This window comes from Rhinolophus sinicus, linkage group LG02 (assembly GCF_036562045.2).
Source record: "Rhinolophus sinicus isolate RSC01 linkage group LG02, ASM3656204v1, whole genome shotgun sequence".
NCBI classification, from domain to species: domain Eukaryota; kingdom Metazoa; phylum Chordata; class Mammalia; order Chiroptera; family Rhinolophidae; genus Rhinolophus; species Rhinolophus sinicus.
Window position 1 is genome coordinate 173,546,906 of NC_133752.1, and position 16,930 is coordinate 173,563,835.

At 36.9% G+C, this 16,930-nt stretch overlaps 1 protein-coding gene across 2 annotated transcripts in view; it reads right to left on the reverse strand.

Moving 5' to 3' along the window:
• The window catches only part of BORCS5 (BLOC-1 related complex subunit 5), a 69,078-nt gene extending 52,172 nt beyond the window's left edge, over positions 1-16,906 (reverse strand). The window contains exons 1-2 of one of the 2 annotated variants that reach the window (XM_019744809.2): positions 16,789-16,906; positions 14,750-14,893 (exon numbers count right to left, since the gene is read on the reverse strand). In XM_019744809.2, coding sequence (XP_019600368.1) covers positions 14,750-14,893; position 16,789 — 145 coding nt within the window. In that variant the 5' untranslated portion in view covers positions 16,790-16,906. Of the gene's footprint in view, positions 1-14,749; positions 14,894-16,411 lie in introns of both variants that reach the window. The other variant, XM_019744808.2, reaches the window with a different exon arrangement.
• Positions 16,907-16,930: the final 24 nt, after the last annotated feature.

Consider the following 16,930-nt stretch of genomic DNA (forward strand, 5'->3'; position numbering starts at 1 on the left):
ACAAAACACATGAACTTGCATGAGAATAATGGCAATCTGTGGCACTCTGATCTAAGGCTTCTCCTATCCCTTCTAGCCTCAGCTGAAGCAGATGTGGGCAGAATGGGGCAGGTTATGAGAATAAGCAGGTTTTTTTTTTGGTTTTTTTTTGGTTTGGTTTTGTTTTGTTTTTGCTGCAGTAGGAAGAGGCTCACTTAATTTGGAGCAGTGGGTAACACTCATGCCCAGAGGTGGTGTGGGTGGAATTGACTATCCCTGAGATGGCCAAGTGGGAAGGCCCCAAAGCTCTACTAGCACAAAGCTGTGGTCACGGTTGGGGCAAGTTTGTTCCTGGTTGAGGCTGCATGCTTTCACTGCAAAACCTGAGAGGGTCCAACTGAGACTGTATGCATGCCAATAGAAGAGGCTAAAGGACCCAGCAGAATGTAAAAGATGGGAGAGACTTGAAACCAGTCTGAACTTTGAATGTGTTACTTACACACAGATCCACTGACAGATGACAGAAACTTTACTGTATCGAGGTGGTTGAGTATAACTTATATTCATTCACTGGCTGACAGTAGTTAAGTCATGTAGATATAGGGACAACCTCTGGGAAAACAGACTAAAAAATAAAAACAAGTTTTAAAAATGAACAGAGACATTAATTACAGAGAAAGAGATTTCACAGGTTTAGCAAGCATGTTACCAAACAGAGAAACAACAAACAAATAACAAGATATGTTAATAATGTGATTATTTCATAAAGCATATGTATACCAAATCATTAAATTGTACACCTTAAATATATACAATTTTTTAATTGTCAAATACTCCTCCATTAAAGAAAATAAAACAACAAAAATACTGGAGAGATCAGACTCCAGAGCTGCTATATTATCTAAAATGTCCAGTTCTCAACAAAAAATTAAAAGACATACAAAGAAGCAGGGAAGTGTGATTCATATTTAAGGCAAAAAGTAGCCCAGATACTGGATATAGCAGACAAAAACTTCAAAGCAGTTATTACATATAAGTTCACAGAACTAAAGAAAATCATAATGAAAGAAAGAAAAGTGTGGGAACAATGAATCTACAAATAGAGATTCTCCATAAGGAAAAAGAAATACTGGAGTTGCAAAGTACAACAGCTGAAAAATTCACTAGAGCAGGAGAAAGAGTCAGTGAACCTGAAAATAGAAATTATCCAATCTTAATAACAGAGAATGAAGACTGAAGAAAAATGAACAGAGCTTCAGAAATCTATACAACAACATCAAATATACCAACACATACACAATGGAAATCCCTGGAGAGAAGAGAGAAGCTTACCAAATTTTGATGAAAAATATTAATCCGCACATTCAAGAAGCTCAATAACTCAAAGTAGGACAAATACAAAAAGATCAACACCTAGATATACAACAAACTGTTGAAAGCTGGAGTCAAAGACAGAATCTTGAAAATAGCGGGAGAAAAGAGGATTTTCTAAAACAATGGGAGCTAGAAGGGTGTTGAATGACATACACAAAGTATGAGGAAAAAACTTTTGTCCAATCAAAAAGTCCATATCCAGCAAATTCATCCTTCAGAAATGTAAATAAAGACATTTCCAGATAAATAGAAACTGAGTAAATTCATTACTAGTAAGCCTATATTATAAGAAATACTGAAGGAAGTCTCTTCAGGCTGAAAAAGACACCAGTTAGTGACTTCAAGTCACTAGAAAAAATAAAAAACACCAAAATAAGTAAATAAGTGGGTTAATATAAAACATTATATAAATATGTTTTAACTCGTTTCTTCTCTTAACATCACTGAAAGATAAACATTTCTACACCAGTAACCATGACACTGTATTTTGGGGTTTACAGTATATATATAAATATATGTGAATATATTTAAAATAAATGTAAATATATTTATACTTTTAATTTTTCATATATATGATAATAGCACAAAGGAAGGAGAAAGTATGTAGCTATATTGGAGCAAAGCTTATATATTTTACCAGCATTCAGTTAGTATTAATCTGAAGTAGATTCTGATAAAAGATGCATATTGTAATCCCTAGAGCAACCACTAAGAAAACAACTCCAAAAAACATATAATTAAAAAAAAAATCAACGGAAGAGTTGATCTGAACAGAAACCTCACCAAAGATGATATATAGATAGCAAATAACCATATGAAAAAACGTTAAACATCATAGGTCATTAGGGAATTGCAAACTAAAACAATAAGATACCACTACAAACTTATTAGAATGGCTAACATCAGAACAATGACACTACCAAATATTGGTGAGGATGTGGAGCAACAGGAACTCTCATTCATTGCTAGAGGGAATGCAAAATGGTGTAGCCTCTTTGGAAGACAGTCTGGCAATTTCTTACAAAACTAAACATACTCTTGCCATATGATCATCAATCACGTGCCTTGGTATTTACCCAAATGAATTAAAAACTTAACGTTCACACAAAAACCTGCATATGTGTTTACAGCAGCTTTCTTATAACTGCCCAAACTTAACACCAACCAAGACGGTCTTCAATAGGTGAATGGATGAACAAACTGTGGTATATCCAGGCAATGAAATATTTTTCAGCAATAAAAAGAAATAAGCTATCAAGTCACAAAAGATATGGAGAAACCATACATGTATATTGCTAAATGAAAGAAGTTAATCTAAAAAGCCAACATACTGTGATTCCAACTATATGACATTCTGAAAAGGAAAAGCTATGAACATGGTGAAAAGATTAGTGGTTGCCAAGAGTTCGGGAAGCAGGGAGGGAGGGAAGAACAGGTAGAACACAAGGGATTTTTAGGGCAATGAAGCTATTCTGTATGATACAAATGTATTGGTGAATACATGTCATTTTACATTTGTCAAAACCTATAGACTGTACAACAAAGAGAACCCTAATGTAAATTATGGACTTTAATAAATAATGTATTTGGCTTATCATTTGTAATAAATGTATCACACTAATAGAAAAATGTTAATAATAGGGAAAACTGGAGGAGGAGTGGGTAAGGGAGTATATGAGAACTCTTGTACTTCCCACTCAATTTTTTTTGTAAACCTAAAACTGCTTTAAAAAATAAAATATATTAATTATTTCTAAAAGCACACATGGAGCATTTTCCAGGATAGATCATATACCAAGCCATAAAGCAAATCTCATAAATAAATAGGATTTAAGTCCTACAAAGTATATTCACTGACCACAATGGAATTAAATTATAAATCAACAACCAAAATAAATCCGTAAAATCCCCAAATATTTTGAACTTCAACAACATACTTCTAAATCACCTGTTGGTCAAAGAAGAAATCAAAATGGAAACTAGAAAGAATTTTGAACTGAATGAAAATGAAAACACATCAAAATTTAAGATACAGCTAAAGCAGTGCTTAGAAGAAAATTTATAGCTTTTAAATGCCTACTACAGAAAAAAAGATGTCAAATCAATAAACTAAACTTATATCTCAAGAAACTAGAAAGATAAGTGTAAATTAAACCTAAACCAAGCAGAAGAAACGAAAATAATAAAGATTAGAACAGAAAGCAATGAAATAGAAAAACAACAGAGAAAACCAATGACACCAAAAGTTGGTTTACTGAACAGATCAACAAAACTGACAAATCTGTAGCTAGATTAACCAAGAAAAAAATGAGGAAAGACTAAAATGGTCAAAATCAGGACTAGAAAAGGGACATCACTATTGACTTTACTGAAATTCAGAGAATTAAAAGGGAATATTATGAAAACTTTTATGCCAACAAGTTAGATAAGTAAACAAATTCCCAGAAAGACAAAAATTTCCAAAACTGACTCAAGAAGAAATAGAAAATCTGAATAGACCTATACCAAGTAAAGAAAATCTCAGGCAGTGGCTTCACTGTGAATTATATCAAATATTTAAAGATGAAAAAATACCAATTCTTCAAGAACTCCTTCAGAAAATAGATGAAATATTTCCCAACTGATTTTATGAATCCAATATGTATTACCCTCATACCAAAGGCATCACAAGAAAAACAAAACCAAACCTACAAACTTACCTTGTTTATGGTAAGTCAAAATGATCTGAATATCCAGATATGTGCATGCAGACTTTCCTTTTATTCTAAATATATAAAGAAAGTACAGGAGTATATGTATATTTTTGAAGTATGCTTTATTGAGGATTTTGAAAATTTTCCAAGGTTATAAGTACATATAAAATTCATACACTGATCATAGAACCTAATTATACCCAACACTTCTACAAACATGAGATGTTTTTCCACTGTTGCTCTAGGCCCACAGGGTTATAATCTAAGTAAAATTGATGAAATATAGGAAAGCCCTGGGAGGACTCATTAGATTACTGTGAACATCCTGAAAAGGGGGCGGGGATATTTAAATAACAGTTTGAAGAGCCAACATTCAGGTGATATGGACTCCAGGGTCCTCAGAAGTTTTACTTCCCCATCTTCAAAGGAACTCACTTTTGCCTTAAGCCATGCTAGTAGATGTCTATCCTAACAATTCTACAAGATAGGAGATTCTAAAACCTTCCTTCGAATATCTGACTTCTCATTAGGAAACTTAGTCCAAATATAACTGTGATCTTTTCTAAGACAATATTATATTTTTGAACTTTTTAATTTCTAAAATAATTTAACTTTGAGAAAAGCTGCATAAAGTATAGGGTTCCTATAATCCCTTTATGAGCTTCCCCTACTATTAACATAGTAAATAACTAGACTACAATTATCAAAAGCAAGAAATTAACATTGGTACAATACAATCAACTAAAACTATACACCTTATTCAAATTACCGTATTTTCCACCAATGTCCTTTTCGGTTCTAGGATCCAATTCAGGACCCCACGTTGCATATCTCCTTAGTCTCCTCCAATCTATGACAATACAATTCTTCGGTCATTCCGTGTCTTTCATGACTTTGACTCTTACAAAAAACAGTGGTCATTATTTTATAGAATGTTCCTAATAGTTCTTTCTGGTTTAATAATATTATCAACAACAATCATTTATTGAGGGTTTCCTAAGTGCCAGGTACTATGCTAAGCTCTCTATCTACATAATCTGTTTTAACTAGAAGTGTTTTTAATAGACTTTAGAGCAGAAGCATTTTAAAATCAAAGAGTAATCATCTTTAATTCACCCTTCTTCAAGAGCTAGTGTTTTGTAATTACAAAGCATTACCAAACATATTATTATTCACCCACCCCAATATCCTTTAATGTCCTCTTCCCCTAATAAATATTAAGTCCAAGTATAAGCCTTTAAATTCAGGGTCTTTGAGTTCTTACCTCTCTGGATCTTTACTGCTCATATTTTCCTACCCTTAAATCTTGGTTCATTAGTTTTCTCACTTGTGTCTGCCCTCCCTTTTCATCTCTAAATACCCTTCCTTGAGGACATCTCCAATCACCACCCTTAGCTCCCAGCAGCTACTGATCCTCTGAAATCCAACAGAATTTAATGAGTGCAGTCCTCATCTGGTACAGACACCATGCTGAACTGTGGGCACATGTTTTCGTAGGTTTTTGTCTCCCAGGTGAGACTTTGAGAGGATTTGTGGCCTTTTGCCCTTATGACATCTAGAATACTACTCATAATAAATAAAATTGACTGCATACCTACTGAGTGCCAAGCTTTATGCTAGGCCCTGAGAAATTAGAGATGATTAAGACACAATCCCAAATCTTGAGAAATTTTTGGTGTAATAAAATTTCTTTGAGTACAGTGATAGACTGAAAACAGTTTTCTCTTAAAAAAATTAAGATCTCTAGAAATTTCTTGTGGCAGTAAAGATTTTCTTTTTCTGTAATTATAGATTACTAATGTGTCACAGAACATGTATATTTTCCAACTAGCTTGTGCTTGAAGTAAGCTGTGACCTGGTTTTATGAGAAATCCAGATGCTACACAGTAAACCTAATTAACTAAAGGCCTTTGAAAGTATTGCCACAGGTTGTTGCAGGTTCAACCAGTTTACGAATTGTTTTAGTCTAGTGACATCTAGTGGCAAAAGTGTTGTGAAAAACATAACTGCTGTAAATTAAACTGCATTCAAGGGAGGCCATCTTATGAAAAAAAAAGGCAAAATATGAATGAACTATGATATTTATTAACATTAAAGAATGTTTCACTGTCTCTGGCCTATATAACTGTTAAGTGCTCTCAGTGAGATTTATCATTTTTTTCTTTTTCTTGTAGCTGGTAAATATTAATCTTGATACAACATAAGATTTACTGAAATAAAAGATACTAACATTTTAACTGTAAGGTAGAGAAAAGCCCTCAGGTTCAAAAGATTGACTGAAGAACAAAGCAGTACCCAACTATGAAATATGTGTGCTCCAAAAATCTTGCAATTCAAAACTTCATTTTTGTTTACATATATTTGCTTACTGACACTCTTTATTTAGAAACTTTTGTTAATGATTTTTATCAGCTCATATGAGGCAAATAATGATCTATCCAAACTCATTCTTTAAAGTATCATTTTCTATTTCATTGGCTTTTTGTGAAATTGAATTTTGGTGGAAAAAATATTTAAACAAACTGGTGAGTTTTAACAGATTCGTCTACAAATATGAATCTCAATGAATCCAAAATTTAATATACAGGCATTCAATATGAATCAGTTTTAATAATGGAGTCATCCAAAAATAGTAAAAACCTAATAACATATTCCAAAGTATTCTTTTGCTAACCACAACTCTTTTTTAAAAATATCTAAAAAAGTATTCTTAAAAATCATTTAGTTGAATGACCTAATATTTCCGTGATCTCAAGTAGGAGATTAAAGTTCATAAAATTCTAACTCAATGTTTTCAATGTGTGATCCTTGGAACCATTTCAGAGTCACCTGGAATGCTAGTTTAACATACAAATGCCTTACATTTGAACCTACTAAATCAGACTCAGTTTGGGATTCTACAATTAGCATTTTTTGAAAAGTTTCTCTGGTGGCTTATGCATAATAGTTTTGAAAATAATTACTATCAAGACCTTGAATATAAATTCTTCTAAGTTTCTCTGATTCTAGCCAACATTTCCTGCTTCTCTCACACAGATAAGTTGTTCTATCCTTTAGGTTCTCTAAAGGGTTACACTTATTTACAGCACTTACCATGTTGAATCACAATTTATCTGTTAACCTAGTTTTTCCCTCACTAGACTGTGAGGCTTCATGGGAAGTAACAATGTTTTTATTTTTGTATCTCTAGCCTAACAATATCTGATGAATAGCAAGAGCTCAATGAATTTGGTTAAATGAATAAATGGATATATGAAACATGTCCGTTCTAAAAAGATCATGTGAGTTTCTATCAGCAATTCCAAATATTATACAATTAGCATCAAATTAACCTCTCTAATACTCCATTAAAATTTGGGGATTGGGAGAATGGAATTTTTTTTAAATTCTGGGAACACCTTTCAAACCTCAGCTTTCCTAAATAAATACTTCAGTCTCAAATGCTAGTGTGTATAAAAATAGAAGAATTTTTATATGGTTTTTGAAAAATAAGAAAAATTGAAGATGACTACCAGAACTTTATACTATTCGGCCTTAGTGTTTCTAGGCTGTCAAAAGAAACTACTGACAAACCAGATCCATAAAAAGAAATATATACATCTATCTTTATCGTCACATTCCAGGAGTAATCGGCTAGTTCAGGGAGGAAATGATATTGCTTAGAAAGATATATCCTTGGATACCACCTAAAGGAAACCATGTGTATTTTGTTTAAATTCATAATATAACACAAATTAAAAATTTAAAGAAACAAAAAAGAATAGCTAATCACTGTACAAACTACCTGACAGTTAATTATCCCAGTAAGTTAATGTTTCATATGGCTTGAAATTAAAATCAGAATTTAACCTGCATACTTATGGGTATCTAGACTAAGAAACGAAAATCAAAGCAGTATATATACTAGATACAATTTTGGTCAAAAAATTATTTTGGCATCTTTTAATTTTATCTTTTTATTTATCTGGAACACTCTTTAAACCATGAATACCCTCCCTGACCCTCTCTTTTCTATATGGCTACCTCCTATTCATTCCTCAAAGCCCAGCTCACATGTTCCTTCCTCTGTGAAGCTTGCCCCAAATTCCCAGGTCAAATTAATGATTCTCTCTTCCACGCACATCTAGTATTTTGAACACATGACCATTATTACTCATACTGTATTATTATGAGTTACTTACCTGTCTAAAACACACAAAACTGTAAGCTCCTAAAAGGCAGCATCTGTATTATATTCTTCGTACCTCCACTGCCTGGAACACTAGCAGGCTCTTGGCAGGCGTTCACCAATATATTGAGAAATGAATGACCAATGTTGTAATAAAAGGCTGTTGGCATGAGGCTCTCCAATAAAATGGAATAAATGGTAATGGACAGAAAAATATGGACTAAAAAGCATTTTTTAAAGAGGATTTCTGCTTCTGCCCACGAAAGATTAACTACTATAATGGGTTCTGGTCAAGCACAACTGGAAAACCAGACAAAATTTTTGGCACACTCTTTTCAAATAGTGTCTAACAGTCAGTGAAGGACTTTGTTCCCTAGAAGGAAAACAAGTGAGCCCTATCGTTTCCCCAGACCAGAGAGGAATATCCATAAAGAACCCAGTGGTCTCAATGAGTTGAAGAAAATGCTCCAGGCAGTGGAGTTTGGGGAGACTCAGGCGTCTAGAATTTACACGACACAATATGGGAGAGGAGGGAGCTCCACAGAGAGGACCTGGGAGATCTGCACAGGGCACCCTCAAATACCTGGCTGCACACGATGCTGCAAACTTACTAAGTGAGTTTCCACAAAGCTGGAGAAATAGCTAGAGGAAAGCAGTAGGCCAAACAATTTCTGATGCTCAGGCAGGGCTAAGAGCAGTTCATATGCCCACCATGCAGAGTGGAGAGACTTCATAACACACGGGGCATCGGCAGAGCGTGCAGAAGAGCAGTGCCTTAGCAGCGAGGCTTAATTAAACTAGACTAAAGGCTGCCTGGATGAGCCCTAACAAAACTTAAAAGCAAGCTTAGAAAGGGCCAAAATGAGAACTTAACCTTAGAACAGGACAAAGTCCAGTATCCTTTTAAGGAATAAAACAAAATCCAGCACCCAAAAATATAAAATATACAGTGTTTGGCATACAATAAAACATCTCCAAGCATGCAAAGAAGCAGGAAAATAGGATTTGTAGCAAGGAGAAAGTTCATTCAATAAAAAAACAGATCCAGAAATGATGAACTAGCAGATAGGAAAGTTAAAAGTTATTATAAATATATTCTTTCAAAAAGTAGAGGAAAACATAAACATGATAAGCAGAGAAATGAAAACCTTTTTTAAAGGGGGGAGGGGACATCTTAAGCTGAAAAATACAATTATCTGAAATTAAAAATACAGTAGATAGGATTAAGAGCAGTATAGCTACATGACTGAAATAAAGACCACTGAACCTGACACAGCAATAAAAATTATCCAAAGGAAGGAAAGAAAGGAAAAAGATTTTTTTTTAATTGAAAGGTGAGTGACCTGTGAAAAAATATCAAGTGGTCTAACATAGAAACTGGGAGTCCCACAAAAGGGGGAGGGAGGACAATCATGAAATTAAAGGAAGGTAGATTTAATAAATGGGATGGAAACCTATGTTAAAGAAAAGAGAAAGCCACGCTGAAAAAAAAAAAAAAAGAGCAGAGGGGGTTGTGGACTGAGAAAAACTTTAGGCATGAAAAGAGACCACAAGTAGCCCTCCAAAGAAGCAAATGTTGACGAAATGATGTCAGAGCCTGACCATAGAACTTCAAGAATGGAAGACATAGAAAGAACACAGGGACAGCATGTAGTGGCCACGCAGTCAAGAAATTTGGCAGCAGAGAGAGAAAGCATGGTAGCCAGGAGAGGCACTATAGTCAAAGAAGGTAATTTTGACTTTTCTATTTAAAAGATGGAAAAGTCTATATATCTGAACAAGACGAAAGTGGTTCATTAAGCTAGATGCTGGAGACAAGGAAAGTACAGAAGCAAAGTCCCAGCAAATGCAGGAAAAAGTTAAATGGAGAAGCATTAAGTTTCAGAGAAAAGCATAGACACCTTCTCTAAGGCTTGATGCAAAGAAATGAGAATGGATGCAGGCACAGAGATTTACATGGGTGAAGAGAAAAGTGAGGCTGCTCTCACAAAAGTCTTCATCTTCTCAATCGGTTTAAAGGGGCCATTTGGCTGGGGCTTCCCACTCTTCTGAGTAAGGTGCCCTTGCTGGTGAACAGCCATGTTTAAAAGGTTAACTGAACAGCTGTTACACATACAAATAAATCTACAAGATAATCAGGAATAAATTATCAACTTTTCAAATATGGTGCCTGGGGGAAACTATTCTCTTAGGATCAACCCTGGGCTTAGAAGTTACCGTTGAGACATTCATCGAGGACTGCTCTGGTTAAGATCCATTTCCTCAGCCCCTCCTTCAGCGCTCCGTTTTCCAATGCAGAGAGAGGTAGGCCTGACACCTGGCAGAAACAGGTGTCTGACAAATGCAAAGACTTTCTACCTTTATTTTACTTGTTTGGCTAATCGATGAGTGAGTGAGAAATGTGAAGAAACTGGTCCCTGGAAATCTAGCTCCCTCGTGTTCTCCTTATCACTCTTTTCCATCGAGTCATTCTTCCCTAGCTTCAACCTCAAGCACTAATTCTCAATGTTCCACACGATTTCGAGAGCCTTCACTGCTGTTCCATGAGATCTGGCTCCATTAAGAAAAGCTCCTAGCTCTTTATAATTGTCAAACTCTCCTTCACATACATCATGTTTGTTACAACCAAATGCAGAGCTCCCAACAAAGCTGCTTAGTATCATTGAAGCATCTACACCATTTGACCTTCCTCATTGGTAACAAGGACAGTCCCTTCCTTAGGCAGTAAGACAATCTTTTTTCTAATTAAAGTTTATTGGGGTGACAATTGTTAGTAAAGTTACACAGATTTCAGGTGTACAATTCTGTAATACATCATCTATATATCACATTGTGTGTTCACCACCCAGAGTCAGTTCTCCTTCCATCACCGTATATTTGATCCTTTACCCTTATCTACCATCCTCCCACCCCTGCCTCCGCTTACCCTCTGGTAACCACTAAACTAGTGTCTATGTCTATGAGTTTTTGTTTCTCATTTGTTTGTCTTGTTCTTTTGTTGTTTTTGGTTTATATACCACATATCAGTGAAATTGTATGGTTCTCTGCTTTTTCTGAGCAAGACAATCTTATGTTGTATCCAAGGTCAGTAACAAAAATGATAGGTCAGTTGCATAGAATGTCGTATGTACGCCTGTGCGTGAGTGTATATGTATGCACATATTCACCGCCCGGAGTAAATAGAATAATTATTTTTATAACTTATACATATAACATCAATATTGCATTTATCTTATGAATATTTCATTACTATAGAATGACATAAAATAATGGGATTCATTAAAAAATATGAGTGGTTAAGTTTTAAGAAATCTACAGAGCTTGTTTAACCCCTGGGAATCCAACTAATTTGTATCAAATCTACATTTTGACTTTGTGTTCTGTGTGGCCATTTAGTGCTACTTTCTAATCTTTTAATTTTAATTTTCTATTAAATGCTTTACATTTCAAAATAAATTGCTAATTCAGGGACTGCAGTGAAAAACAACTTCTTTGGACTTAAAAAAAAAAAGGAACAGATATTTGGCCTTAGGATGGAACATAAATTATACTCTGGTATATTTATCCAAAAGAGTTAAGACCAAAGAAAGAATCTGCTTGCTTATTAAAAATGCAAACATTACCTCAGTCATACGAATAGCCTCAAACTCGCCCAGCCAACTGCCTCTGCAGATCACCCACCAGCATTAGCATTACATCATATGACATTATGGAACAATAGTGAACTTTGTGTAATACTTGAATATATTGTTTTGAAAGAATAAACTGTCATTAACTTGAATAAAAGCTTTCTGAAATCAAACCTGGTGGGTAGAGCCCTCACTGTGTGGCCCTTTTACTACTTTGAGAAATAGCCTCATCCTGAAAGCAGTAAAGGGGGGAAAAGAGATCAGAGTATAAAGGCAACAGTGAGAGTAGCCCCTGCAGCCGCCCAGCGGGCAGCCAGCAGGGCTTTAAATTACCAGGCAGAACAATATCAAAGCAGGAGGCGCTGCAACAAATGCTGCACCTAAAACTCCGAACTCACACCCATTGCTCTATTTCCTATTGCGGCCTAGTCTAGTGATTTGGATAATGGGCTTTGCTAGAATTGGAAACTGAGTTTTAGTCTACATACAGAATCGTTAAACACTCGTCCTGATGCCATCTCAAGATGGGCTAGCACTTATAGCCAGGTGACTTTAGGCAATGAATTTAAGCTCTGAGCACCAATGTTTTCATCTATAAAAAGGAAAGAATAATAGCTATCATGCAGAGGTATGGGGGAGGGGATTAGCTACTCTAATTATCATAATTATACTTATTATTTCCACCCACTTGTCCCTTTTGCCTATCTTTTCTAATCACTGTCCAAATGTTTCTACTTTACAAGTCAAACATGAGCATCAACGTAAATACTCACTGTTTTTTTATTTGTTTGTTTCCTTCAGTCTGGTCATTGCCACATGGCTGCCATTTCTATTTCCATGCCACTCTTATCAAGTGATTTCTCTACTTTCCAAATCCTAGATCATCTCTTAATTGCAGCACGCTACTTTCCTGCTTTCCTCTCTCCTGTACCTATTCTCAACATTCTCAACAACCAAGATTCAAAGAGGTGAAAAACAAAGCCCGACTAGCATAGCTAGTTGGTGGCCAAGTTCCAGTTAAAACCTAGGTATCAATGCAACCAAGTCCAGCTGCATTGCACTAACTGAACCATATTAATTGTTCACTTTTAGGGTTCCCAGTGATGAGGTTAGCTTCCCTTAACACCAAGTCTTTTCCTAGATGATTCCCCTACTCGTCAATTTATTATCAAAATATGAATTATTTCAAATGCTTAAAAAAGAAATACTGGGGTGGCCAGTTAGCTCAGTTGGTTAGAGCATGGTGCTAGTAACACCAAGGTTGCCGGTTCGATCCCCACATGGGCCACAATGAGCTGCACCCTCCTTAAAAAAAAATAATAAAATACTAATCACAGAAAATTATTACCTATATCTCAAAGTTCTGGGGGTTTTTTTGTTTTTGTTTTTGTTTTTAGTATTTCCATAAAGCGGGGACAAACACTAGTCACACAAGACCTCACCCAGGACTAAAAGACTTTGGGAGGAGAAAGGACCCAGTTACCAGGAAGTAGAGCCACGAAAATTATGACTGTAGGCAGTACTACACGCAACTCCAGAAGGGATGGAGTATAGAATCCCACTGCCACCTCTAAGTTTCTAAAGACAAAGGCTGTATCTCTGAATCTGATTTTACAAGGTTTATGTGGAGATGGAAATTTCATTAATGTTGGCTTCTTTGGAGAATCACATTATTCCTCAAAATCATGAAAACTAATAAGAAGATGAGTAATAGTATGTAATGTGTTGTTTTATGTAAGAACCAGAAGAGTTTCCCAAAGTGTAACGCTAAGGGCTGTGGGGAACAGACTGAAAGCTTGTATCTTCTCATTTGTAAAACAGATGAAGTGCTAGGAAGAATGGGATGATATATGGATCATCTATAAAGCCCTGGTGGTTTCCATATTTTTGTTTTTTAAGTACAGGGTGGAATAGTGTAACTAGTAAAGAATTTGACATCAGTGACGAAGGTTCAAGTTCAACCTCTCTATTGGCCAGCTGTCTGATCTGGCACAAATGATTTAAACATGTTTAATGATATAAGAATTAAAGGAATGATATATGTCTGAGGGGTTTTTAAATAGCTATATAAATGTATGATGTTTTATGTTACTGTATATTGTACCACGTTAATACACTAGGACCTTATGTTCATTTATATATCCTAATCTTTTGGAGGAAGAGGGAGACAGAAAAAGGGATTCTTACAGCAGAAACCATTAATAGAAAATAATCACCACTATTTAATGTAGGTATAAAAATAGTTAAATATATTTACTATTATAAAATTAACAAATATAAAATTATTAATGAATGATAAAATCCATATTAAAAGGTAACTACTTCAGTATACACTAATCAGGAGGGCTGATGGTTTGTACATACTCTCTCCCCTCAATACACACACTCTCCTCTCATATAAAACGGTTGCAAAAATTAATTACAAGTGTATATCAGTGGTCATGGAGATTTCCTCTATAGATCTGAACTAATCAACCCATAGTCCAGACTGCAAATAAGAATAAAAATCTTTTTGTGTAAATATAACACGAGAGGGCCAACTCTGACATCATTCATTCATTCCCACATTCATTTATTCAGTCCCTACTTTATACCAGGCTCTATTCCAAGTGCTGAGGATTCAACAGTAAGCAAAACAAAGAACTACCATGGAGCACACATTCTAGAAAAAAAATGCAGACAGTAACCCACTAAACTATGCTGTAGGTCAATGACAATTAAGTGCTACAGAGAAAAACAGGCAGGGAAAAGGCTTGCAGTTCTAAACAGGGCAGTTAAGGAAGGCTTCACAGAGAAGATGCTATTTAAGTACAGACCTAAAGGAGACACATGGCTATCTGGGGAGAGCAGTGGGACTATGCAAACCTTTCCTGCAAGCCCCTGTAAGTCAGAATGTAAGCCCTTACCTTTCAAAAGTGGTTGGAAGGTTGGAATCTCTTGCAACTTGATGACATCAGGATCGTTGCTGACGTTCCGTGAGGCCTGGGAGCCCTGAGCTACGACCACGATGTCATCCATCTTGGCTCTATGCTTAGCTGGAGAAGGGGTCACTGAAAATAGAGTTACACCGCTCAGGAGTTTCATGTTAGCCACCTGTCTCACCAACACTGTTTTCACTGTAGTCATTAAAAAGTCCTAATTTAAAAAAAAACAACAACGACGCTAACTGGATTTATCATGAGGTGGAGGCTTGGGTAAGGGAAATGAATTATGGAGAACCTCTATTTCATATAGTATTTTTAAAAACTCAGACATTACAGGGATATATATATATATATATATATATATATATATATATATATAAAACTATTTTTGTGATTAAAACTATTTTGTGACTCAGCACACAAAAAATAGGCAGATTGTGTTTTTTGTTTTTTTTCAGATTGTGTTTTAAGTTTTTACTTCTTAGATCTTCCTGATGTGTGCCCTATTTTACCAATGAGGAAATAAGGATACAAAATTTGGCTGTGACTTGCCCAAGGTCAACAATGCTAAAAACAGAGCTGGGAAAAGAGTTGGAGGTATACGGGCTGTTGGTATACATGGACAGTGCGCTTGCAAAACTGTCTAGCCACCTATCACAGCAAACCAGGTATATTTAATATAGATCCCACTCATGGGGAAAAAAACTCTGAAATTCAACCCTAGATGATGGGTCTATTCCTAAAGCACCACTCCCTTCACCCTTAAAAGTACAGGCATCAGTCCAACAAGGTCAGAAATAATCAGTAGGTCCCCTCTAGGCTGATGCAAAATTCAGACACTTGGAAGACTGCTGGAGAGGCAGGTCAATTTCAGGTCTCTTAGGAAGATGTAATCCATTTGGAGGGAACTGATTAAAGCCATCAAGGGCTCTTTAGCCCCAGACATCCTCCTCTCCCCAAATATCTTCCTGGTTGGGGCAAGAATGAACCTTTAAAATATTTTTACACTTCAGAAGGTAGTATTTGCAGGCTCATCAGTCAAGTCTTAAAGGTTGATCCAAGGATGCCACAGCACTGCCCTGCCTCCTAGAGGCTAGAGTCTCCTACGGCATGACATTCACTCTTCTAGAATCTCTGCTACTTTTTATTGCTCTTCAAGAAATGTCTGTTAACATTTATTGGTAATTTACCTAATGCACCCAAGGGTTAAAAGAGATTGTACACCTATCACACATCCCTTCTGAAAAAACCTCTAAGATCGTTAGAGGTCCTGCCTATCTATGATCCATCCACTGTGAGAGCTATTAATAAATCTCACTATGTCAGTCCTGAGTACTAAAGCCAATAATTAATTAGGTCATCTTTTAAATAGGCTGTAGCTGGAAGAAACAAGCTGTTTTTGTAAATAATGGGCATGGGCACCCCACCCATGCTGGCTTGGCTTGCAGTCACAGGCACTCATTTCCATCAGAGGAATCAAGGTTAGGACAGAGGATTACTTTTTTTTTTTTTTTAAGAAAAAAGCATGGTGAGGGCTTTCTGTGCGCTCCTGTCCGCCGGTCCCAGATCCCACGAGGCTGGGAGGCAGCCCGCTCCACAAGCAGACAGGGCTGGCTGGAGGAGGTTGGAAGTTAGGGCACCGACCTGAGGAGTTCAGATCGTTGGGTCGGCTCTCGGCCTCGGAGCTCTGCTCACTGCCCATGGTGCCGGCAGCGGTGGCAGCGGAGGAACGGCGGGACCGGCGGTCACCGCTCCAGCGGTGGGGCGACAGGGCAGGGACAGGGACCGGGACGGGGATGCTACGCCGAGGATGGGCGCCGCAGGGGGACCGCGGTGTGCGGGTGGTGCGTCCAGCCCACGTCTGGAACACGATCGGTGGGGGATGGGGATGCCTTATTTGGGGAACGGCCCGGCTGCGCGCTGGTCGCCCGCCTTCTTTAGGGGAAACCCAAAGAGAGGAGGCGGGGAACGCCAGGCATCAGCAGTGCCTGCGACCGGCGGGCGGCGCCGCTTTCACTCACTCGCTCGTAAGCCGCAGGCTGGCTCCTTCCGGGATGCCGATTGGTGGCGCCGGCTGCGAGCGGCCGTCAGTTCCGGGTTAGAGGGCCACCGCCTCTCGCCTGAGGGTGGGCGGGTAGACACCAGCAGGCTACTAGGACAACG